This window comes from Corvus hawaiiensis, chromosome 1, assembly GCF_020740725.1.
Source record: "Corvus hawaiiensis isolate bCorHaw1 chromosome 1, bCorHaw1.pri.cur, whole genome shotgun sequence".
NCBI lineage: Eukaryota > Metazoa > Chordata > Aves > Passeriformes > Corvidae > Corvus > Corvus hawaiiensis.
The window spans coordinates 13952277-13979005 of NC_063213.1; the positions used below are offsets into that span (position 1 = coordinate 13952277).

Genomic DNA, 26729 nt, shown 5'->3' on the forward strand with positions numbered 1-26729 from the left:
CTTGGAATCAGTTATGAAATAAGGTGGATATGGTAATTTTCAAATTATTCATGTGGAAGGAAGATTGCAAAAACATTAGGTGACTTTTTACTTTTAGTAATGGTAGGAAAATTTTCCAGGTCTCCTGTATCTCCACTGTATATTCATTGGATGAGGCCACATTGTCATATGTGATGATATGAAAAACCAAGCCATATATAAACAACTAAATTATTTTCTTATTGATTTATGCCACAATATATTTTATTTTATTGCTTGATTCTCATACTCTAATTTTAATCTTAAAGTAGGTATCTCTTTTGCTGCAGCACAAAATTGTTTTACTTTATCACCACGGATCTTATTTTAAATTCATACAAGCATCTAGCAGTTTGATAGTAAATTAAAGTTATTTCAAAATCATAATCTGTCTTCAAAATAATGTGGTGATTTATTGTGAAAAGAGATAAGAATTTGTAATTCCTGTATGTATTTGGCCTATTTATCTACTCCCTGGAGCCAAAAAATGAGCAAAAAAGGTTATCTCTGCCTTTTCTTTTATGAAAGCTATAGCAGATTGGGAAATAGTCCTTATAGCATGAAATTCTTAGTTCAGGAAATGGGAGGAAGAAACTGGAACTACCTATCAGTAACGAGCTTTATCTTCTGACTTGTGCAGTGTTAGGGCAAGTGTTTTAAGGATCTGCCTGTTACATTTTTAATCAAGTGTCAGTCTAGATTCAAATCTTTCATGAGTGACTTTACAATTGCTGGCTATTACCTTCATTCGTAGGAAGCACAGCAACATGTATGGTCTTTCCAAGTCTGCAACTGAATTGTAACACTTTTTTCTTGAGAACATGAGGGTAATTGTAGCACTGAATGGGTTTTCGTGGAATATTCCTCTTGCAGAGGCCTAGAAATGTAGTTCAACTCTCTAGGAAATGTTCTCCTAACAAAAGAGACAAGACATCACTTTGGGGCAGAGGAGGACTTTAACTCTAGAAAGTGACTTCTGGAGAATGCCATAGCTGGGGAAAAGCTGATGGTATGGCAGAAGCCTCCTTCTTTCCAGTGATTATTGTCAGTAACAGTTGAAGGGAAACCAGAACATTTGTCTTATAAACCTCTTTGGCTTTTCTTTTCAGGCAAAGCCGGAAAAATGCCAGTTCTGTATCTCAAGACTCCTGGGAGCAGAGTTATTCCCCTGGAGAAGGGTTCCAGACTGCGAAGGAAAATCCCAGATATTCCAGCTACCAGGGATCAAGGAATGGCTATATGGGGGGACATGGCTTTAATGCCAGGGTAATGCTAGAAACACAAGAACTGCTCCGTCAAGAGCAGAGGCGGAAAGAACAACAACTGAAAAAAAAAACTTCTTCTGAAGGACCTAGCAACTATGACTCATATAAGAAAATTCAGGACCCTAACTATACCCCTCCTAAAGGTCCTTTCAGACAAGATGTACCGCCTTCACCATCTCAGGTAGCGAGGCTAAACAGATTGCAAACACCAGAAAAGGGAAGACCATTTTATTCTTGAGGTGAAGAAAATGAGGATCAACTTACCATGCAATAAGGAACATTTTCATATAAAGACTTATATTTTGAAAACATTTTAAACTGATGGTACTAAGGAACATACCTGTTTTCTATTTCAGTGCCTTTGAAAATATGGGCAAAGCATTGGTGGGCCTTATGTCTTTGCTATTGTGTCCCAAGTGTTGAGTCCATGGAAGGACGTTCCACCATTTGACAATCATAGTGGAAGTGAGCAGCGCCGCCTCTGCATTCCAAGTTCCGTAGCCCAGCCCACTAGTTGTCAATGGCTTTTCACTAGGATTTGTTGTAACGTGTTTTACTTTGCAGTGACTTATTACACCAACATGCAGCTTTGTGGCACAAAATTAATTAATTTGAGTTTGAAGGAAGCATTGACATGTCCTTTATTATTTCTCTCGGGTCAGATGGAGGTGTAGATATCACTCCTGAGTGGATAAGGCTGAGGTCTTCTCTGGATTGCAGTTGGAGTTGTGCTATGTTTTATGGTGGAGTCATTACCAGTCTTTGTTGATCAATATTTTAATGTCTATATGCTGAAAAACTATCCTTCTTCTATTATGCACATGTGCACTCTTTTTTTTCTCTCTCTCCCCACTCTGAGCTTATTAAAAAAGCCTTTATCCTGACTCACGAGGAAAACAATATTAAGCTTTCAGTTATCCTGAGAATTCTGTTGCAATTACCTTATAATCTTAATGCACAGTCCATTACAAATGAAATAACTGGAGAGAGATTATTTATAAAGACACAGCCAAACCTTTGATAAGTATATTTATTAAAGATGGGAAATTATGAACAAACATACAATTCAGTTCTGCTTTGCTTTGCTTCTAAATTAAATTGGTCATATGACACTTGTATCTAGGAAGAGAACTAGGGAGGGTGTCAGCTCATGGTCATCTGATACACAGTAGACTTTGGGCAAATTTTGGAAATAGCTCAAAGCAAGAGCAGAGGAAATCAAAATTTTTCTTTGGATCAAATAGCTGTAAAGAGAACAACTCCTTCTTTTTAGAAATTGTGGAGCTTTATGGACAATTTCCTTTGTGCTTCCATATTGTTTCATCGTGATGCTACATTAAAAAGAAACCTTTAAGTACATGAATAGAGACAAACTGTTATACATCTTCCTGAAAACATGTCAGTATCCAAAAATTACTAAAGCAAAAAAGATTGCTGTAGCAGAGAGTAATATTTGAATGTGCATATGGGATATGAGAATTTCTTTTGCAAGCAGCTGTTTTTGTGTTTGTTGGTCTGAACTTCATGTATTGTAAAAATAGCTGGTTTCTGAAGTGCCTGCAAATCCTGATGTGAAAAGGCTTGAGAATGGATCTCAGCATATTGTGTACAAAAAGGAGAGAAAGCAAGAAAGAAAATCATGTATTGCATGATTTAAAAAAAAAAAAAAGCCTATTTTTTTTTACTGGCACATTTTATTTTTGCGCCAACTCGTTTCTAGAATATATGTGAAATATCAGCACACATATCTGTGTCTTTTATGCCTGTTTGTTAACAGTTTTTGTTGTTAATAATGTACTCCGTGTTTAAAAGTTCTTATTAGTGTAAGCACAGTGACATTGTATGACAATAGCTTTTTTTACGCAGAATTTACAAAACTGTGTAAAATGGCTTTCCTTGTACATATGAAATTTAGAATAAAAGGCTGTTTCCATCCTTGTCTTGGTATTGCCTGTAGACCCGTATGAGAACTGCTGCAGACACTATTTAAAAAATACTTACCATGTTATTTTATACTATTCCTTGTGGTCTGTGTGTGTCTTCCTGTGAACACTTACAAACATCAGAGAGGAGAAGAGAGGAGAGGAGAGGAGAGGAGAGGAGAGGAGAGGAGAGGAGAGGAGAGGAGAGGAGAGGAGAGGAGAGGAGAGGAGAGGAGAGGAGAGGAGAGGAGAGGAGAGGAGAGGAGAGGAGAGGAGAGGAGAGGAGAGGAGAGGAGAGGAGAGGAGAGGAGAGGAGAGGAGAGGAGAGGAGAGGAGAGGAGAGGAGAGGAGAGGAGAGGAGAGGAGAGGAGAGGAGAGGAGAGTGGAAGAAAAAATAAAAGAAAAGGAGAAAGATCTACAGTCCAGCTGAACACCTGAAGACTATCCTCAGAGGCAAAACCCACATTGTTTAATGTGTTGTGTTATTTTAGGCCATACCTATGACATTTAAGAGGCACATTTTTAAGACTAACCTCTGAGGCAAAAATCTTCCGTGCTGTAGCATGGAGTCCTCAGCCCAAGGAGAGCACTGTCAGAAGGACACCCACTGCAATCTGGCCAAATCCAGGTGTATGTTAGGAATCCCCCTCTGCACTTTGTGTGTGTTTTGGGGTCTGATGGGAGCTCTTCACAGGAACATTGGCATGGTGAAAAATGGGAGAAAGCAGATTTATGAATAAAGCAATATTTACAGTGCCAATGATACTCTGTTTCCCCCATTAGTATTGGAGCCAAGTCTGGTTTTCTCCTTCTTCCCCTCATTTCTCCTTTTGTTGGTTACTGCAGGAATGTCAATCATGATTCTGTGTATGCATGACATCAAGGTGTTGCCATGGCAATAACAATGTCAAATTATTCACTGTGACTTGAGTGTGGGATTTCAAGGGGAAGAGTAGCAAGCGCTGTAGGGTGGACAGGCAGTTTTCAGTGCTCAAATAAAGACAGAATTTTCCAAAAGATTTAAATTGCAGTGTCTCACATTTGTGCATGGGGAAATAATTTCATTTGCAGTTTTGCAGGCCTTGCTGTCTCATCTCCTGACTGCATTCCCAGATTACATAGTTTGACATTTCTATGGATTTATTTGCACTGGCAAATAATTTCAAGCACTAAAAAAATGCATCCACGGGAATGGAAAACAGGTTGAAGTCCTTTTCAAAACAAGGCCTTTGATAAACTGTTGTAGGAAAAAGGGCATGTGTTTGGAAGAGTATGAAGTACAGGATGCTTTATGTGTGAGAATGGCATATGTTAAAGTTTACCCTTCTATGAAACTCCTCTTCAAGGTGTTAACAATTTGCCATAATTAGATGTGTTCATGAAAGAAGGCAGATGTTCTCTTCGGGCCATGTCTGTGTTATGTTAGTAAAGAATAAGGTCTTTTTCTGGCTTCGTCATCCTGTCTTCTTCCTGACATAGCGTAGACAGGATTTCTAATATTAACTCCCATAAGTTGCAAAGGGTGATAAGGAAGTGGGAGGGAGATATTTTAATAGAAAATGACCTTTATTTCTGCCTAGTGAATAGATTCAAAAGTTAATTGAGCTAACTGCATTACTGCAGTAATTTGTTTGTGAACGCATTACCATTATGAGATTAACTCTGTAACATTAGTATATTTGAGAATGGTTACAGGACAGACTGTAAGGGAGCTTACAACATCAAGGAGTGGGTGTACAGCTTGCACATTTTGCTCTGTTGAAACCCTGAGAAAACTATCTGCAAAGTCTCCTGTATTTCATCAAAATAATTTGTTAATGCTATTGAAATTCCTTGGGAAAGTTTAATATTACTAATGCAGAAGACTGCTGCCTTTCTCAAAAAAGACTACTTTCCCTCTTCTTTTGGGCCTCCTTGGAAGCATGAGTGCAACCCTAGTGAGTTATTGCATGGGCCAGATAGTTTAATGCATGTCTTTGAGAATTCTGCCATCAAAACCAGCGAAAAATGGCGTAGAGCCCAGCTGAACACAGTTGGAAAGTACAGTTGCCATTTATTGCTGGCAAACAGCTGGAAGTACAACAAAACAAAATTTAAGCCCATCATGACTGTGGATATGTGGCCATGACTGTAGATATATGGCCTGCCTTTCAAAGCTGCACTGATGTTTTGGTCACGTTCTCTCTAATGAGTATCTGTAACACTGCATTTACCTGTTCTGGGTATTTTGAGAAGGGAAGGGTTTGGCCAGACAAGGAAGAGATGTGCCAGATTAGCAGTGTTTGCTAAACATAGGATATTCTTGAGTGATTCAAACCTCTGAACTTGGGTTGTTGAGACTTAAAGTGAATTTGGCTATTGCATGTCCTGGCTTGCAGGAATGTTTTCAAAATATTTCCTAATTCTATTTACTGTGCCTGACTGTTTCTACATCTTTCTCTCCCAAGTCCTCAGTCTAGTTAATAAGAGTTGTGAGGAATCTGTGAGGAATGCAGACACAGAAAAAACCTCATCTATTTCTTATGCTGCTGTTGTACCAGCACACCCTGGCCTTCCAGACACAATTTAAAATTCAGCTTTAGCTTGGCAGAGGAAGGGTGAGGGTCAGAAATCCACAATGGGACTGACTTTGTGAAAGTAGGGTTTGTGTGTGTGCGGGTACATGAGAGAGGCACAGACTGGGTTTATTTGCCTTTACTTTTCAAAAAGTAACTTGCATCATTTAAGTGTTTTTTCTATGTGTGCAGAAAGCAGCTATCATTTGGTGCACAGTCATTTTTTCATGCCCTCTTGTAATCTCTTCTATTTTGTATCAACGTCACACTTTCTCTTTTACATCTGCTGATTAATTCTGTTGCATTTATTTGTTTCTCTAAATGGCATTCAATTCATTCATATCCTAGGCTGCTTCTTGCCAGTGATTGATTTTTCTCTCTTAGATTTGTAAACCTAATTTTAATATTTTTCTGACCTTGGGTGTAGTATTATCTTTTGTAATTTACACTTTAATCAATTTTAAAAATTGAGACTGGAAGCTTGAGTTGGGATTACACAAAATCAGACTAAAGACATTGCTTTAATTTCTGTTCTGTGTGCAGTGCACACTTTCTAGGCACTTCTGAAGGCTGGACAGAATACTCTCTGAATGAGATGAAGAAAAACATCAAGCCCAGGAGCTTTGGAAGAAAAAAAATTGAGAGAAGTTTGGAAGACTGGTTTAAAGGCAGATGGATGGAAGAGGAATCTGTTTGCACCCTTCCAGATGATGCCAGGACCCACTTTCCTTGCAAACAGCTTCCCAAAATTCTGTTTTCAGATGGCATCTTAATGGATGGGATGGGTTTACATTCATAAATTGGGCTCTCAGTGCAGTGGCTGCACTGACATCTGTCAGGGAGGGAGAGATGACAGCCATGGGTGATAATAGCTTCAGGTATCCAATTTTAATCTGCTTCTTTGTTGGAATAATCCTTGTCTTAGAAAAATAAGGAAAGACATGAAGAGTGAGGGAGAAGTGTAAAATGTGAGTAAAAAGGTTCTCCCCTTACAGTCTTGTCACTATTACAGCCACTGGGATTTGGTTGCCTTTTCTTCTCCTTTATGCCCCAAAGGCATAAAAGGAATAAACTAGGTAGCAGTAACCTCAGCACAAAACTCATGACTCTCCTAGAGATTCACTCTATTGTGTAGCACATAAGATGTGAGTTAACAAGGCAACAAAGGAAACAACTTTACTGTCCCTCTGTTATTTCCTCTGTGGATTTCCCTGGGGTGTGTTTAGATTGTCAGTCCTTGGGACGAGGAACTGTGTTTATTTTTTATCGCCTATAGAACAGAATAGTATTGTTGGCAATAAAAGCTGGTGAATATTTGGGGGTGGAGGGGGAGCTGATATGAAAGAAGTTTTTAAAATTTGGTTATTTGGACTTTTGCAGCAGGTGTATGATATATTCCTAGTCCTGGTAATATTCTCATTTATAAGTACAGACCATACTGCTGGGGTCTTCGCTACAGTTAAAATGAGTTCCTCGGGTCTCTTCATTTATCTAAGGCACTACTTCTTTAAAGCTTTTAGAGAGAGTGAAAGACCCCTTTCTTGTGGAAATACACATTCCCATGCTCACTGTTTGAAGATTACAAGCCATCAAGAGGAATTTTAAGAGATTTGCAGGAGCTGCAGCCTTCTGCCAGGAGCCCAGAGCAGTTATCACCTGTGTTCAGAAAGCTGGAGAAGACATTAGTTTTCACTGCTCCACCAATGTAATTCTTATTCCCACTTAGAATATGCTGAAGTCTGAGACCCCCTTCTGGGTACCCATCACATTTTATATCTTCTTTAGGACAAGGCCAAAGCTTTGTAATAGTTCAGCTGTAGCCAGGCTATTAAAAGCCAGTAGGTTCTTAGGAACAGGAATGTCTTTGCCTAAAACTTTTCATCTAATGGTGGTGATTTACGTTTTGCTTCATTCTACCAACCATCTGTTGTTTCCTGCTGGTGACACACGTCTTCCTCAGCTTTCTCAGTGTGTGGTACATTCAGGCTCTGCTCTGTGGTCCAGCCTAAACTGCAAGAACCATTTTAATAAGTGTTTATAAATAATATTTATGATAATTTATTACTACATGATCAGTTGTAGTTTTCTGGCCTATCAGCTAAAAAGAAAGGCAAATTTACACCAGAGGAACCACTTTTGCATTTGCAGAGGAAGTTTAAGGCTGAGAAATCTTTTCTCACTTTTGCTTCTGTAACTCACTGAAGGTTAATATAATCCATTGCAGCATAACAAAGACTGAAAATGGCTATGTCTTGTTTTGGTGCCTGGTTGATGGTTTGCAAAAGTCTATTTTATCATCTGACTGAGTTAATTGTAATTTTCCACATATTTTTCCTCACTTTGAGAACTCAATAAAATCATATTAAAAATTGAAACCACTAAATGATGCAACCTGTTGCTAGCCAAAAGCTAAGTCAATACTATAGCCAGCAAAGTAGAAATAATTTTTCTTTGCACATCTCATTCTTTGTTTACAAAATAATGCACAGATTTTTAAATGAATAGTAGTATACAGAATTTAACAATTGTTCATTCTTGTTTTTTAAAGTCAGTTTGCATGAATAATTTTCTCATCTTTATGCAGAAATTTTCTGCATTTTTGTTGACTAAAATATTACTAATCTAATTTCTTATTAAAAAACTCATTTCCAGCATTGCAGCGCTGAAAGGTGCTATCAAGCATTTAGTCTTCAATTTACGTACAACAAACCCTGTGATCTGATGGGGGATTTCACACAAGGATGGCTGCATGCAATTACGTGGGCAAAGAAAAAATTTCATCCAAGGATCTGCTCTACAGCAGTTTCATTTGTTGGTCTCCCATTAAGAGTTCTATTGTTAAATTTCTTATTGATGTGGACTTAAGAGTAGAAAAATCTACGCAGTGTTGTCATACCAGGTTTTCAATGCTGTTTGCATTTTCCTTTTTTTTTCCTTTTTAATTATAATTTGCATTTGTTAGAAAGGGACAAAGTAAACAGATTGGAATAATTCGAGTTAACACTCATTGACAAGAAAACATTAAGCATTCTCCAGATGAAACACCAGTCATGAAAGACAGAAGGATAATCCTAACATTCCAACTCAAGTAAATTAGTTTTTGGATATATATTCCAGCATTGCATGAAGCTGTACCAATTCTTAATACTGTCATAATAATATGCACTTTTAAATGCTGCCAGAAATCATGCTTACAACAGAGAGAGGATTCACTGTTTGTATTTATTAATGTGGGAATATTGGAAGAGTATTTGATATTAAATGTCACAGTCTACAGTGATTGGAGCTAAACTGTAAAATTGATTGAGAAGGTTTGGGCAGATAAATGCAAATGGCACACAGCACTCCACACACTGCCATGGTGGAAGAATATCCTGATGTTACACCTCTGGCATTGCAGAACAAGTGCAACCTTGTGAACCTGGTGCCACACCCTTGGAAAGGTGGTGAGAGAAAGTGGAGGGTACAGGACCAAGGTAAGCATGAGCCTGAAACACATTTGCTCCTTCTGAGTACAAGGGAGCCATTTGTACCTTGGCTGGCCCACTTTATTTCCCAAGCCAGGTTTGTTTGTCCAGAGGTGGGCAATTGGGGTGTGTTTTTTCTTAATTTGGTGCAGGTGGATACAAAATTCTGCCCCACCACACTGTGCCAACAGCATCATCATAGTTGCTTCTTAGAAGCTTTGACTCAAAAGCTGGAAGCTCACTGTGTATAGTGGCCAGGACACCTTTCCTTCAAACAGGATGGAGGAAAGCAGGGCAGAGAACTAACTACCTTGCCCTCTCTGTGCGTGAGGGAGCCATTATTGCAGAAGAAACCATTGCAGTAATGTTAATTTACTTAGCTCTTATATTTCTCTTGAATCAACTGGTGTGCTGTGAATTTCACAGTAGTGTCCTCTGCTGCACACAGTTTAAGATGCAGGACTCAGGCTGAGAAGGAGCACATGGAAACCTGACTTAAAGCTCTGAAGATATTAAAACAATTGAAAAAATGAAAAAAGAAAGTTACAGAGCAGCTAGTGTGACCTAGTGTCACCATGCATGTTCTTCCAGTCCACACTAAACCATAAGTGAAGTGTGGTTAAGGGTTAATCGCCCTCTAAATACTATGTATATTTCTTAAGTGGTAAATAATTTTCAATATTATGACATGTGATAGGTGATATTTGCATCCAGCTGATACAGTTTCAGCAAAGAGCTGACAGAACAGCAACAGTCCTTCTATTGTCTTGAGCTGATGTTGTGAGGCAGCAATGAAAGCAGTAGAGCTGGCAATGCAGTAACCTAATACAGAACACAGGCTTCTTCTTTTGTTAAACATCTCCCCCTAAAAATGCTGGCAAGTACACATTGTTTCCTTATCATTTTTTCCTCTTGAGAGATTTCAATTCCATTTACCCCACGGGCCCAAATCCTTCCTGAACACATGAGTTAGACAGTAAGGAGGATTACCAGAAATAGCTCAGACAATGACCAAAAGCCATCTTTCCGTGCCTTTTCTTTCCAGCCAGCCACCCAACTTTCATTATCAAGGGGATGAATACCATATCTGACTGCATAATCAAAATCCAGTGACCTGTCAGAGCAGGCAGTAAAATTAAACTCTTTTGCTGTTTCCCTTTGACTAGGCTTCAGTTCTGGCACCCTTTTAACCCAGATTTCCTGACACATTGTAACTTGTAGACATTTAAGAATACAACCGTTGAGCTAATATGTTTTAGATTGTGCCCTTATAGTATATATGGTATATTTAGTGTCATGATTTCTAGTAAAATTGAAGCACCCTGATGCCAAAGAAATAGCCTTTAATTTAAAGAGCATCAGCAGAGTGAAAGCATTTTGAATAATAGAAATTTCTGCCCAGTTTTTGCAGAAATTTTTCTGCCTGTGATATTTGCCAGCACATTCCTGATGAATGTCTAAGGTAAAAATGAATGCTCATTTGGATCTTGAATGTCATTCAATATATGGAAAGAACCACTGAATTTTCTTTAAAAATAGTCCCATGTTGTCACCATTGAAAAAAACTTTAATTTTTTTCTTCTCCCCCTCCAAATACATTACTTAGTGGATTAATGCTTGGCAAAGTTCAGAGAAAGTCATATGAGGTGCCAAAAGGGCACATTCTCCTGTTGCTAAGTCTAAACCTAAACTCTGCTCCTTAGAGCCAACTCTAGATTTTGTAAAAAATGAGGGAGTGATTATTTTTAAATACGTTCTGGGGTGACTGGATGATACTGTATGATTTGTCTCAAGCTGGGACAAAATGTTTTTCCATACAGTATGTTTCCCTTTTTCCCCTCTTAACTGAGTCAAAAAAGTAGCATAGCTCAACACAGACATAATACTCTTTTTGTGGATTGGAAAGGGAAAACAGAAGGGCTAGTTTCACACCTCCAGGAAAACTGCGCTACCAAAAGGGGTCCCAGAGCAGGTGCCCTGGCAAGCCCCACATATCTCTATGGTTATTTGTCTCTGGGCATAGAAAGCAGGAAAATTTCTATGAGGAGTCCCCTCAAGGTTTTCTCAGAAGGTTACAGTATAGAGCTCCTCCACAGTCATTCCAGATTTCTGGGTTTTAATACTAAGTAGTAAGTACTGAGCTGACTTACTTTAACTATAGATTTTCTGCTCTTTTAGAGAGAGCATCTCAACAAAAAAATCTCGGATTCCTTTTATATTTTTTTTTTCCTTTTCTCTTCTTTCATAAAGGTGTGAAGATGGTTACCTACCCAACCATTTTGCCCAAGGAGTATAAAAAATGATACCTTAAGAAACACACATTCTGAGGCTCCAAAATTGAGAAATGCCATTTGTCCCATTTATTAGCAAAATGTGAGAATTACAGAAGTCAGCCTATGAGCATGGTACCAAACAGCAGCAAGCAGCAAACTGTCCCATATATGGTGTTAGCACTAGACCTAGATCTAATAACTTAACCAACTGTGTATTGGCATCATGGCCTGGAGACTTTAGTTACTTTTTTTTTATTTTTGAAATGAATGACTATCCAAATTTTTAGTACTGATAGCTTTCTAATTGGCTGATTCTTTTAGTATTTTCAGATTAGGCTGTGCTTCTTGGCAAGTAGACTTTTATAGACAAGTTCTTCACAGCCAGAGTTGCATCCCTACTTAGTGTGCAGAAGTAATATTTCCTGGACATCTATTTTGTGTGACAGAGAAGAAGCATCATAAGCTAGTGGAAGTTATTAATTTTTAATATTTTATTTCAAATTTTAAGGTGTGCAGTTGCTGGATAATGAAAAATTCTTGGAAGCAAGCATTTTGGGGAAAATGTACATGAATCAGAAGGATGCTTATTTTGTATTTTCACTTCCTATGATCTTCAGAAAATGCTGACTGCAGTCAGCAATGTTGGCAACAGTCCTTTTTCACAGAACCCTTGAAGTATTGCAATACTTCATTGCCCGCAACTGCCAGCCAGGCTTTTAATAAATTAGTCCTGAAGGTAGAGATAGATTCTGGGGAGATTCTGAGGTCAGAAGAGACTGCTATAATAACCTAGTTTATTACCTAACTTCCTTTTTAACACCGACTGTAGAATTTCGTTCAATACTTCCTACATCAAACCAGTTTGTGGCTGAAATCAAGAAAATCTTTCAGAAAGACATCCAGTTTATATTTAAGATGATAAGGGGCAGAGAATTCACCACATCCCTTGGCAATGTCCTTAGTTTTTAATTGCTTGTACTGATAAAAATTTATATTATCGTCAGTCTGGAGTCTGCTAACTTCATCTTTAATGATCTTGCTGTGCCTTTTTGTTTGCTCAGTTAAAGGCAAAATTACATAGACATAATTTTACACACCAAATATGACTCAATAAGACCTCGGTTCCAAATGAGAAACATTAGCCTTGAGTCTCAGAAGTTCTGAACATGGAAAACCTGAGCACCCAGGTGGTATAAGAGGAGGGAGGAAGACAGGAAGAGCAAAGCCCAGTATGATGTTACATGCTAAACTTCCATCTGCAAACTGGACTCAGTCAAAAATAGAGACCAATTTTGAAAATCTGGCCTGTAAATACCACAACTAAGAAATACACTTTCAAGATATTGGCTGCTGTCAGGTTAGCATTCTCTTGATGCTTCAATATCTTCTTTTTAATGTTTTTTTGATGTTTCTGTAACTAAAACCAGGCTTGTGTAACAAAGAGATGGTTTGCAGGCTTCTAGTCAGTACTGTGACCTAGAGATAATTCTTAATGATATTTCTGTTTGGTATAAAATCACAATGCGTTGTCACCTTGAACCTACCATCCTCTCATAAAGGGCTTTAATCTTATTTTTCCTGTTGGACATTCTCATATCCCTTTGTAGTCAAATCGTAGGATCTGACTGAAGCTGTTTTCAAAGAAAGAAACATATCTGGTAACTGAAAATTTAAATTTGATTTGAAAACCTAATATAAATATTTTGCATTCTAATAAATTTTTATTTTTTTGTACTGAGGACAAAAAGGAGAACAGGAACTTCAGCTTGAAGATTAAAGTCAAGATAAATGCCTAAACCAAAGCCAGTACTCCAAAACCATTTTTCCCTTTTCTTTGCTGCCAAGTATTTTTTCTCTAAACTAAGAGGAATATTTGCCATTGCAGTGATAAAACTGTGAGCAGCAGAGTTCAGTCACGCCAGGGAGAGAATATGATACTTTACATGAACTTGTCAAGGTAATGTCAATTAAAAAAAAAAAAAAAGAGAGAGAGAAAGGGGAAAAAAGAGGCACAGAGTGACTTTTTAAATCTTTCACACAGATCTTATCTATTCATATCCCAAATCAAAGCAACGCTGATTGCTCTATCAAGTGTAATATATAATTAAGGCAATTCAGTCCTAAGGTTTGGGGTTATCGCAGTTCTTTTGATTTGAGTCACTGATTGTCTTAGTGAAAGAACTGGTTGGAAGTTTTTTGACAGAGAGGTTTTCATCTTCATGAAAAAAACCCATCTGTCAAAAGAAAAACTTTGCAGTGAGGACAAAGCCTACAGAATAATCAATAGCCCAGGACTTACAGCACTCCCAAGAGCATGGTAGTGCAAGTCCCTGCTCCCAGCTGGAGAAATGCCTAAACCCTGGAGCTGCTGGCTGGCCAAGACTGGGCCAGGCGCTCTCTCCTCTGGCCTCCATTTAAATTGTATTGCAACAAACACCCAACTTCTGGGCTGCAAATTCAGTCCCTCAGTCTCTCTGGCTGGTTTTGGTTTGGCCCTGGTATAGGGGTGAGAAAGGTTTGAATGTTAAGAAAGCACTCTCTAACACAGCACATGTAAGCTCTGAGATCTTTGTGAACTCGCCTGCCCTGAAGCTTGACCTCTGCAAGTCTCTTTGAATGTTCATTATACGAGAGGCCCAGAGCACACATGAATTCCAGCCTTTCTGTAGCACCCGTGAGACTGGAGGAGCTGGGCGTATGCTCACACTTTCTGCGCTCATTCCCACCGTCACGAGTCGGGGTGTGAGCCGCACGCAGATTTTCGTACCCTTTATTGGTGAGGGCGCAGACATTTTGAGGAAGGGACTGTGCGTGCCTGTTACATGTACAGTGTGCTTAAAGCTACACATTAGCAGGATACAGTCAGGCTGAAAGGTGTTAGTGGCTGCCAACAGGGATGTTCTGGCTCCAACGAAAATAACAATCCTTGTTAAAAATAATGGGTGTGCCAAGCAATCGGCCAGGCTACACGAACAAAGCAATCAAGCCCCTTTATGAGGTAAAAGCAGCTCGTGGCTGAGGAAATACCAGCGGCACTTGGATATGGCTTTACGACACAGGAGCTTTGCAGCAAGGAGCTGACGGAGCCCGTTCCTTCCTGCCCTCCTCCCTCCCTCCAGCCCCTTCCCACAGGCTGCTGCCCCTCAGCGCTGGCTCTGCTGTGAGCTCAGCTGGCCTCAAATGGGGTAAACAGAGCGGGGTCAGAGAGGCCAGGGGGGGACAGGGTCTCCCAGAGCTGTGGCTGCTACCAAGAACACATCAACAGAAACAACATTGAATCTGCAGTCTTATATTACATTGATTTTTTTTTTTCTTTTACATTTCTGGTGGTTCAGTATGATTTTTTTCATAGTGAATGGAAAGCAATAAAATAATGCAGTTTTTCTATTATCTTTAGTATAAGAATTTAGTGCCTCATAACACATTTTACTGAATGTACGACTGAGAGAAAGGAAATCATAAATTCCTATCCCAGCCATGCTGCTCGCTAGGAGGTGTGTCTGTCATGTGCACTCCATTCAGGGTGGGATTTACATTCTCTAACTTGAGTTAGTCAAAAGTGTGTAGGATAAGTTACTCATATAAATGTAATCCTAAATCAGCTGAGGGAGAAATGCCTACACAAAGTACTCCTGCCTGCCCTAAATAAGGGTTCAAAACTGGGTGCTAAGACTGGGCCAGCCTTAAGGAAAACTTATATGATTGGCAGCTAAATTTTAGAGTATTGAAGATAGGTGTGATGAATTTCACCCTTTTAATCTCAAAATCTTGTCCTACTTAAATTTAAACCAAGATTCCTTTGTATTTCAGTGGGATGAGGGTGTGTCCTTTACATGTCTCTTTAAGAGCATTTCTTTCTCATATTTCAAGAGGAAGGCACACTAAAGTCCCTGAGACCCTAGATCCAGAGGAATACCTTCCTCGTGTCCCTGTAACCATGTCCCATGTTACACTAGCAAGGGCTGCACTGGTTAGTGTTAAATGGGAGAAAAAGCAAGTCACCTTGCTTTTTGGTACATTTGTTCCTGATCTTTATCTACCTCACAACTCTGGTACTTTGGAAATGTAATTAATATTTATTAAATGCTTCCTATGTGGAAGGTATGAAAAACTCCCTGTTTGTTAACAACAAACACCTAAAAAGTGAGCATTGAAAGCTTACTCCTAATCATACTTGCTACTGCTGTATTATGGAGGAGATAGAAAACCAACATAAATCATTACCAGCCTGACAAACCATGCAGACCCAATCACAGAAATGACACAATTCCAGCAGGAAGCCATCTTAAAAAAAGAAAAATTAAAAAATATTAAATAAAGTATTTTGTTCCAAAAAGTTATATTGAAATGCCACCATCTGCTTTAACCTCCAAACAGTGAGGAAATTTAGCATCTGAAAATCTTTCCTTGACTCATCCCATTGTGCCCTGTAAATGGAAAACCTATTTGCATCTAATAGAACAAGGCATGCCAATAGAAATCTCATATCTATTGGCAAGTTGTGTAATTTCTATAGCTATATACTAGATCCAGATGCTTTGGCAAGGGATATCTTCCTTCAGGAGTACTGCCGGAGGGAGCCTGTATTGATCGCCTTTGCAATTATAGATAGGACCATGGCAATCACTAAAGACAGGGAAACATTTTAATTCTGCATTGTGTAGGCTCATTCTTGTTTTTAAAAACAAACAAACAAAATGCATCTATTTCTCTTGTCTGTTTAATTTTAGGTGTATAATTTTAAAAAAAAAGTATTCAATGGGCTATTAAGGAAGATCGCAGTGTGTCCTGCAGACATTTCCAGTCTTCACAAAAGACATTCAACAGTTAAAATAATTCAAGGAAGGTCCAGCCCAAAATTCCAATAAATAACCGCAGATCAAGACACTGATTGTCTTTAGACTCTTCCCCCAGCCCTCACTAATAAAACTTTGGCTACCTAGGTTAATCAACAGCCTGGCTGCCACATCGGAGCAGACCAAGAAATCTGCCAGGTCACTGGTGGCTATTCCTCCACTGCATACACATTTGCCTTTGTGTTCAGAGCCTGTGACTAGACACAAGTCAGACTAATTCGTCTTAATTCAATTCAGTTAGAGGGGGGCAGCTTCTAGATGGGCTTATATTTAACATTCAGCAAATCAATTTATCATGAGCTTTTGGCTTTACAGGCACATCTTAAACTGACATAAGTAGATGGCCCATGCTGTGGCTTCTTCTGGCACACACAGATCCAATTCAACATAACAACATCAAGTCTCATTTGAAGACATTTGTAATAATCTCTTAAGTTTTAAGTGGTAATTATGATATTTAGTAGTCTTTTATCCTATATCTCTAGATTTCAGTAGACAAATTGAACAGGGTTTGTCAAGATGCTTGGGGAACTGGTATTTAATCTTATCTCAGCAGAAATGCTCAAGGAAACCAGATGATCCATGGACATTTCCTACCTGTTTTATCCTCATTTTATTCTACTTCAGTGATGATTTATTCCTTGATTTGAATGCACTCACTAATGGCAATGAGTTTAGTGCACACAAGTCTAACTTTGCCTGATACTTTTCCTTTTCAGTGGTATAATTAGCATAATGTGTTTAAAAGCTATCAACCTGACTCTTCCAAGTTATTTACCTTGGAGTATGCCACTGACACAAGGCAGTTTTGCTCTAACTTGCAGGCTTGGCAGAAAAAAAGAGCCCCAGCTGAGAACAGCATTCCCAGCCTCAAGAGAATGTAGCCATTGAAAAAGTGATAGGAGGGAAAAAAACCAGGGAGTGTTACCTTCTTTACTTGGACTATCTGAGAAAATGTAAGTATCACTACTTTAAGTTTTGCCCATGTAGCATGAAATGTGAGGTCTTTCCCTTAGGTAAGTTACATATACAAAAAGAAGTAATGACATTACAGAATTTTTTTCTGTAGGCAACTTTCTTATTTTGAGAAACCTTGAGTTCTGCTGTGTCTTTTAGTAAGTGACAGTTTGCTATAGGGAAATTACTGAATTCTACAAATAATCACAGAGTGTGCCGGATACAGTTTATTAGCTTGATCTTTCATATTTAATTGATGTTTGCTGTGAAAATAAAGTTCAGCCAAGCAGAAGGGGAAAAAAGTATGTTGTGCCACATTAATTTTAGTTGTACAAGCACATAAACGGCCATGTGATCATTCCATAGGTTAATTTCAAACCCCTGAGAAAGGCTCCGTCTGGCTTTTTTTTTCTTGTTAAAACTTCATATTAATAAATAAAATTGAGTTTTCATGCTTTGCTAGAAAGTCAAACCTCAATGACAGGAGGGTATTACTGCTTGTCTTGATGACTCTGCCTTCATTTTTCCCTGGGCACCTTCTAGGTAAGGCAAAATACTGTGCCCCTGTGGCTTGAACTCCATGTTTTCTAAAATATGATAGAGAGAAATGCTTTTCAAATGGAAATATGATATTGTTGCTGTGTTCCAGAAAAAAAGTTACAAACAGCAGAACAGAATCACAAAAGAACAGGGCCAACATCGTTTGACACAAATGAAAATCTTTCAGTTCACATCAATAGGCTTTAATCAGACCAGTATTTCCTTATTTCCTAGTTTTGTTTAGAAACATCCTTTAGACTTAGAATGAGATCTAAACACTTTTCTTCCTCCCCCTTCATATTTATGATCCAGGCTTTTGTAATAGCAGCATTTTCCTGCAATGCTGGCAGAATACCAATGAAATATTTCTTCCCATAGTGACACATACAACCATCCTTGAGTGGGAGGAACAGTATTTACAATATCCTACTAGACTCCCTCTTTAGCTTACTAGGTTCCTTCATCTGTGTCTTATGGCTTATTACCAAATGCTGTGAGAACACATGGAACACCTACACCTCACTAGAAAGATAAACTGAATGTCTTAAAACACAAAGTCTTTCAATGACTGACTCACAAATTACCACTTGGTGAATAGGGACTTTATTGCACCTACACTGTTGTGCCAAATTCCAGTTGACAGTGACACAGTAGATAAGTTTAGATGAAGGTGTTTACTGGTGGATAGGACAATAAAAAACTCATGGCTGAAATGTTTTGAACTCCAGGACGTTTTCCCAGCTTCATTCTCTCTAAATTCTCAGCATGGCAGAGTTATCCAGCAGCCAAGCCGGTTGTATGTGGGTACTCAGTATATGGGACTTTGTAATGCATGTTTGTTTTTAAGGCATTGCTACGGCTGTTACTCTGGTAGCAGTCAGGGTTTCTGGTAATAATCAGTGAATCCCAAGTCAGAACAAAGGTGCTAATGTGGTACCAAGTTCCTGAGTAAATAAACAATTGCTAAACAAAATCTTTTCGACAGCATTGCATGTCTGTGTCAACACTGTGTTTCCTCCATGAGTCATCTGGTCAGCAGCACTCCAGCTACATGGGAGACGTCACCCACTTTCTACAGCTCTCTGCCAAAGACTGAAGTTTTGTGACAGAATATACCACTCAGGATTTCCTGTGAGCCACAGGAGTTGCATTTTTTGTCAGGATTAGAGAAAAAAGTCAGGTTAGAAAATCCTGATGGGCATATTTGAAGAGGAAAAAAGACATGAAACAAATGCTGTTAGTGCCAGCCTCAGCGTCCATTAGCTAGTCTTTATCACCCAAGCATAGAGATACAGAATTTTAATACATGGGAAGGATGCCTCAGATATTTTTTATTCTGCAGATTAATAGGAAATTACTAATATATGGGGGGAAAAAGGACATCCACACAGGTACTCATTTGTTTATTTCAAATATCCTGCACTTCAGAAAAAAACACAGATTTTTTTTTTTTTATGTTCAGAACTGGATCCAGAAACAGGAGTTACCTACTTTCTAGCTCAGACATAATGGAATAGCCATTCTCTTGAGATTTTTTTTTTTTTTAATAAAAACACAAAACTCCTTGGTTTCATATGATGATTGCTGGTAATTAAGAGATGTAGAAAGCACACAATCAGTTCATCTGATAGGATTATCGCCAAGGCAGTTTGAAAGAGCTTGCAAAAATTTTGCAATCTGTGTGTTTGTCCTGATTCTACTTGAACCTGAACTCCAGGGTCTGCTTTTGAATGTCCTCTCAACTCATTATCTTTTCTTATCTCTTGTTAAGATGCTTTCCTGAGTCCAAGCAGAGATGTTCAGCCTTTTTCTAATAGAAATACGGTAAATGTCTCCTCTGTCAACATAATGCAAGATTCTTGAAAGAATCACTTCACAAATTTCAAACTAATAACTTATTATTTTTCACTGATATAGCACATAGGTGAATAATGTTCCATCACCAGTGACTATAATCACCTTCAGCCCCAATTCAGCATCCCAGGTTCTGGCTTGATTAAGTATTTGTCACTTCAATTCCATCTTCTCCTGACAGAGATAACTTTATTTTAAGCCAAACTGCTGTACTCCAGAGTTCAGGAAGGACATGAAAATGTCAGGTAATAATCCCTCCTCAATCTTGTGCGTAGGTAACACTGCTAATATGCAGAACCATTAGTATGTTGGCATGAATTTAGCTTAATCATTTGCAGCAATTCAAGCTTTATTAAGATACCTTAAAGCTGATCTGCATAAGCTTCTCCCATCTTTACATGCTTTACTCTGCTTTCAGTACTTAACAAAAGGCACATTTAATCTTGCAAATTCTCCTGAACCTTTGTAACATTATTTTAAATGAATTTCATCAGTCATTTGAGCACTTCATAGAAGCAAATATTTTTTTTTTTCACAAGGAAACAACCTTTTGAAAAGTAATCCGGCTCAAAACAGGATGTCTATGTGTTTATTGCCATCTCTGGATGTTGGAGACTGTCGTGCTTACACTATTATTCATGCAAATAAATAGAAAAACTGCCATATCAAACAGATATTCAAAAGCCAAATGATACTTGTGGAAACTGATCAGACATTAGTAATAAATAGTTTTATGTTCTCTCATTTCCATCTGTCTTTGTCTTTAGAAGGATAATATCTGGTACCTCATTCTCTCTCCAAGTTAAAATATCAAGAATGAGAACATTCACCTCAAGAATTAAAACTTCAGGAAAAGAGAAGACGCATTATTTTTTCAGCATGTTTATAGAATATGTTAAACATTCAACATGTTTAAAGAAAATTATCTTTAACATGTTTATACTGTGAAGGGGCTAAATGTAAGGTCTCCAAGGCCTTTGTCACGTTGAAGACGAAATTGAATTTCTATCTACATCTTCTATTAGTCACTCTCATCTTTTTACTGTAGCAGGATGGGATTATTGGTGTACTATATCCATCCATCCACCCACCCAACTATCTTCTCTGATTTCTTTCATCTTTTGAATCATTGTTTTTCCTTCTACAGCATAACTCAGTAGCAATATTCAGTACTCGTTCGCTTTCTTGTTACTTAAATGTACTTGCTTGAGATGCATGACACCTGCCATGTCTGTACTTTCAATAGTGATGACTAAACACAGCCAAAGGGCAGTTTTGTAGCTGATGAGTCAATTTATCTGCAGGAGTAAATGACACACCGTTGCCCATGAGTTAAGTCTTTGTAAATAGTGAGCACTTCAGAGGTGAAGACATTTTTTGGGTTGAAGACTCCAATTTGGTGTACAGTACCCAGCTCCTTTATGATGTGGCTGCAAACACTGTGCTGCTTCTGTGCTTATTCACACAGAATCTGCTTGTATTTCTGAAATCTTTTAATCTGAACAAGATCTCTCTTGAAAATCTTGATCTTCTCTCTTTGCTTTCCCTCATTATGTTTGTAGCCTGCCTCCAACTGCAACATTAAAAGCAAATATTTTACTTTCAAGCTCACTATCCAAGAGCAAACTAATGGTTCTAACTCATACCTTGGTTGAATTCAAGTTGGTTCCTTGAATTCAGGTTAACACAGAATTGATGGGATAATATTTTCTTTGTGGGAATTCAGACCAAGGTCATAATCACCTTTTTCTCAACAATCTTTTAGAGTGACATGAGGTTCTGCTCTGAGAGTTTATTTTCAGTTTGTCATTCCTGAGCTTTATGGCACGGTTAGTTGGCTTCCCACTTTCTTATTGGCTCCCATGGCTCTTGCCATGTCATCTGTACTTATGTGGTATCTAACACGGACCAGCAGTTACTGCTCACTATTTATTCCTTTCATCATTTCCCATGCTTTTTTTTTTCAGAGCTGTAGCAACAACTATGAGATCCTCTTCAAAACTGCCAGGGCTTTAACAAAATAGCACAATAACACTTTTACTTTGTCTTTCACATTTCCATATACCACAGTTTCCATTTCTCGTGACTGCAAGTATTTCAACATTGTGAAGCACTGGAGCCTGCAACAGCTGCTTCCAGTAGCATTCTTGAAGTTCCACAGAATTAAGTAGGACCTCATAGTCAAGACTAATTTTCACTCTGCCTTACACACATCAAATTCCCTAAGCCCAAAGAAAAAAAATCTCTAAATATTCCAGAAGTAAACTGAAGTGTGCTGTGAGTGACTCACAGAGCCCAAAATGCCATTTTTGTAAAGTAAACCTTAACTTAAAAACCTCTTTTCTGGCTATCACTTTGAATAGCTCTGAGGTGTAGTAGAAGGCAGTTCTCTCCCTCCACACTGGGCAGAAGACGTGTAACTGTCTTAATTGTTAAATCAAAAGTTAGGAATAATTTTAAAAGATAGAATTCTTTTATTTGGTGTTTCAAACACATCTTTTTCCTTGCAAGAGCATATTTTTTTTCATCTTCTTACTTGCTTCACAAAGCCATTAGAATTTAGTGATGAAAAAGTATTTAGCAAAGATTAAGTATCTGGAATTCAAAAAGCATCTGTGAATAAGGGATCAAATTTAATATCATTGAGATTAAAACTTTATCAAGAATTGATTCTAGATATTTCTGCTCTAGCTTTGTAAAAGAAAGAACATGAAAGGCCAAATTCTCCATTGATACAGATTGGTATTGCTTCATAGAATGGAGATGCATTCCAACGAACATGAGCTGAATATCTGGCTTTGAGATTTAAACCAGTGTGTATTAACCCTATGTGTTTATTGGCCACACACTTCGCACTGGTATGTGCTGATGTGAATACATTAAATATCCTTTTGAGAAATTAACTACTATTGGGAGACATTAATCCTTACAATATAAGCTATTTTCTTGATGGAAGTTGTCATGGTTTAATCACAGCCAGCAACTAAGTACCCTGTTCCCCTGCCCCCAAGGGATGGGGAGGAGAATTGGAAAAAAAGGTAAAAGCCATGGGTTGAGATAAGAACAGTTTAATAATTGAAATGTAATATTAATGATGATAAAATCATAGTGTAATGAAAAGGGATTCAATGAAGGGGAGGGGGGTGAAGAAGGAGAGAGGGAGAGAGAGATAAAATCCAAGGAAGACAATTGAGGCACAGTTTTTCACTGCCTGCTGATTGATGCCCAGATGGCTTCTGAGCAGCAATTGGCATCTCCTGACCAACTTCCCACAGTTTATGTACCTCACCTTCTGGGATATGGAATATCCCTTTGGATAGTCTGGGTCAGCTTTCCTGGCCATGGGCTTCCAGCTTCTTGTGCACCTCTTTGCTAGCAGAGCATGAGACACTAAAAAGTCCTTGACTTAGCACAAGCACTCCTCAACAAGAACTAAACCATCAGTGGTTATCAACATAATTCTCATATTAAATCCAAAAAATGCAGCACTGTACCAGCAAGTTAACTCTATCCCAGCTAAAACCAAGTCAGAGGTACAAAAAAATATTTTTAAAAAAAAGTATATAAAAAGAAAGCATTTGGGAAGTGGAGAGTCTAAGAATCTAATGCAGTGTGTTCCTGTTATGATCCAGTTTTAAGGTTCTTAGAAATGCCTCTGCCCAAATTAAGGTGCAAACAAGACCATATGCCAGTGACAATAGTAAGGGTTTTATTTGATGGTAAATATGAGAAAGAGAGAGAGAGAGAAAGAGAGAGAGAGAGAAAGAGAGAGAGAAAGAGAGAGAGAGAGAAAGAGAGAGAGAAAGAGAGAGAGAGAGAGAAAGAGAGAGAGAGAGAGAGAAAGAGAGAGAGAGAGAGAGAAAAAGAGAGAGAGAGAAAAAGAAGTAGAAGATAGTTGGGGGGAGCAGAAAGAGTGACAGGGACAGAATAAGGAAACTATCACCACTCTGTGGATCCCAACGATGTTCGTTGATCCTCTCCAGCTGGTCTCTTGGTGGTGAAGATCCCCCCAGAAGGCACAGAGTCCGATGGATATATCTGCTCAGGCTAGGTAGGCATGTCTGGCCATGTCCCCTGGGGTGGGGTCAGTCTCTCACAGCAGACTCTGGGTCTGTTGCACCACGTGCAGTCCTGTGGGGCCAAGCCTCTCACATAAATGTCCTGTGGATGTGCCCTGTGGGGTTGGGGGTTCCACAGCTGGGCCAGTTTGTGTAATCGGAGGATGGGTGTTCATTGCCTCTCACCAGAGGTTGCACCATGCACCCAAACCCTCCTCCTCCGCCCTCGGTTGGGGGGAGTCTGTGTAAACCTGGCTTCTGTGAGCTGTGTTCTCCCCCCCACCCAAAACTCAGCTGGGAATAGTTGTAGCTGGTGGCTTTGGCCTTTTGTGGATGCAAACCTTCCCCTCAGCCTGAGATGATTGAACAATGCATTTCCCTTTATCTAATCAACAATTTGACTTTCAGTTCAAAGTCCCACTCTTCAGGGAGGCTTCTTCGGTTGTAGCTTCTTTATAATGAGCAAAACTTTATACCAATGTTTGAGGCATGAACTATTTTCAGTCTCTGACAGCTCCAGAGTTTCTCCAGGTGGGAAGTAAACTTATTGGATCAGTGTATTTGTCCTAATGGGAGTGATAGGTGTTTTATGTGTTAGTTTTCAAGTGTGTGTCTGAAAGCAAAGTTGGCTGAAATGACAGTACCAGAAATCTACATGTGCATTATCATATTCAATATGAGAATAGAAGTAGATGAATCCTCAATGGTTAATGACCTTGGAGGACTCTGAGTATGAGATTCAAATAAATTAAAAACCTTGGTGGCCTTCATAAAGGGAAATAAATGACAAGTGAGAAGTGGAAAATAAAATGATAAAATGCATGTGTTTGCTTTGGCTGGCCTTCCTTTTTTCTTTTTTTTTTTTTTTTTAATTGCATTTTTATTTCCTGCACAGATAACCAAAAGAAGTTTAAAGCAGACTTTATGAGAAATGGCTTGACTTGTCTTTATTACTAGCAACTTTTCAAAAGTAGTCTTCAATATCACAGACTGATATGATGAGTGAATCTCAAATAGCACAAAGATATTTGCTTATTGCTCCCCATGGTAAATTGATTTGTTATTTGTTTTATTATTTTATTTGTTTTATTTTTTATGTTGTAATTATATTGGTTCCTGGACATCAGCTCAGAAGTGAGCTGTATTACAGTGAGAACCCAGGACAGTTTCAAGAGAGTGCTGGGTAAACTGATGATTCAACAATCCCCTATTGTTTCTTCCTACAGCTGACATATTTTAAGATAAGAGCAAGAAGAAAAAATGTCTTTAAACTATTTGTTATATCTTGGTAAGCAGTGTGAAGCATTGTCGCGTATGTGCAGTGCTTGGATGGTTCAGTCACCTTTATTCCTTTCTCTCAACCCTGACAAATTTGTTTACATATTTAACAGGTTAAGAATGAAATTCACATGGGAAACATTTCTACAGGAACTGTTCTCACTAAACTCAAGTTATACATGATACCACTGTTTCTTGTTTGTTTTGGGTTTTGCTCTCTGAAAGAGGCATTTACACAGTCACCAAAACCCATAAGTCAATGTATTCCCCAAACTAAAACTTGCTGGCTATTCTGATGTTCTTCCTGCCCCTTTCTAAAATGTTGGTGTGCAAGAACAGAACACTTTTTCACTCTGAGAGAGTTAAATTCAACGTAACAGGTCCTAGCTGTTTATAGCAGATTTATTCTGCAGTAAATGCCCCTTTTCACGTAACTCTATTAATTAATTTGGTAGACTTGAAAAGAATAAAAGACCTATTGAATAATTGTCCTAGAGACTAAAACATTTAACTTGAAAGTCATATGACAATTGCCAGGGACTGTGTTTGTAGACACAGTGAAGTAAGAATTCCTTTAGGAAAAAATGAGATTTTAATTATTGACTTCTAGAAAGACATGATTAACAAGGGCTTCTCATCCTCAGTTATCAAATCCCAAGTGTCTGCTCCTGCATCTACTGTTTCTTAAGTAAAATCCCCAAACTTCCTTCCAGTTCTCAGAGCAGCCTCATTAAATCAACTGTAGTTAAACCTTCAGTAGATTAGAACTGGTTAGGGGAATGTAGATGTAACACTTGATTACCTTTCTAAAGCTGATGACACCAATTGATTTTTAGAGATTGGTCAGCCAGCAAGCCACCTCCTCCCCACCCCCAGTTTTCCCAAGAACAGGAGTTAACCCATGCATTTAACAGGCTTGCAGTAAACAAGTTATTCTGCTCACAGGTGATTGCTGGAGTTTTTTCTCAGAATAAGAAAGCCCTACAAGTTCTGTGATCCATCGATACTGTATGGTTTATATTATCTTTAGAAAAGACACGCTACCAGGGAAAAAATATTGTATATCCTCTCAGCAGGGGACTTTGAGCTGTTTAGCACTATGTAATTGGATCTAGGACTAATTCTTAACTTTGATGAGGCCAAGAGGAGTTACACTACTGCTACTTCCACCACATTAATGATAGACAAAACACTTAAACACGCTGTCTAACACTTGATTGTAAAGGACTAAATGCATTTCAGAGTCAAGTTTTGGTTCTATAATATGCCTTTGGATAATTCTTGTTTTCTTTTGGTCAGTACACATATGATTTCTATCATTTGAAGCACACAGTAATTTAGCAAGAGTAATAAACAGTGCATTCAAAAATAATCATATTACTTAATAATGATGTGCCTTAGATCAATTTTGTAATAGCCTGCCTTTATTATGTAACAGATAAACAAAAGGAATATTTAAATCAAAGAACTGTCTGCTGCTTTAATACAAGGTAAAACTTCATCCACTTTGTAGAATTCACTGTTGGTATTGCATTTCTTGGATTGGCTGCTTGTCTAGCCATTGTGGAATATTATTGTAAAGCAAGTTAGAGGGAACAGAGCATTATTCCTCTATACCTTATTTGCTGTGGGATTAATTATCAGGCTGATTTTAATATTTGGTCACTAACAAGGCCTTACATAGTT

At 38.4% G+C, this 26729-nt stretch overlaps 1 protein-coding gene across 20 annotated transcripts in view; it reads left to right on the forward strand.

The window, feature by feature from the left end:
• PARD3 (par-3 family cell polarity regulator) overlaps positions 1-3216 on the forward strand; it is a 450644-nt gene extending 447428 nt beyond the window's left edge. For all 20 annotated transcript variants that reach the window (XM_048291645.1, XM_048290658.1, XM_048291064.1 and 17 more), the window contains one exon: positions 1128-3216. In XM_048291645.1, the coding sequence (XP_048147602.1) occupies positions 1128-1521 (394 nt within the window). In that variant the 3' untranslated portion in view covers positions 1522-3216. The remainder of the gene's footprint in view (positions 1-1127) is intronic.
• The last annotated feature ends 23513 nt before the right edge of the window (positions 3217-26729 follow it).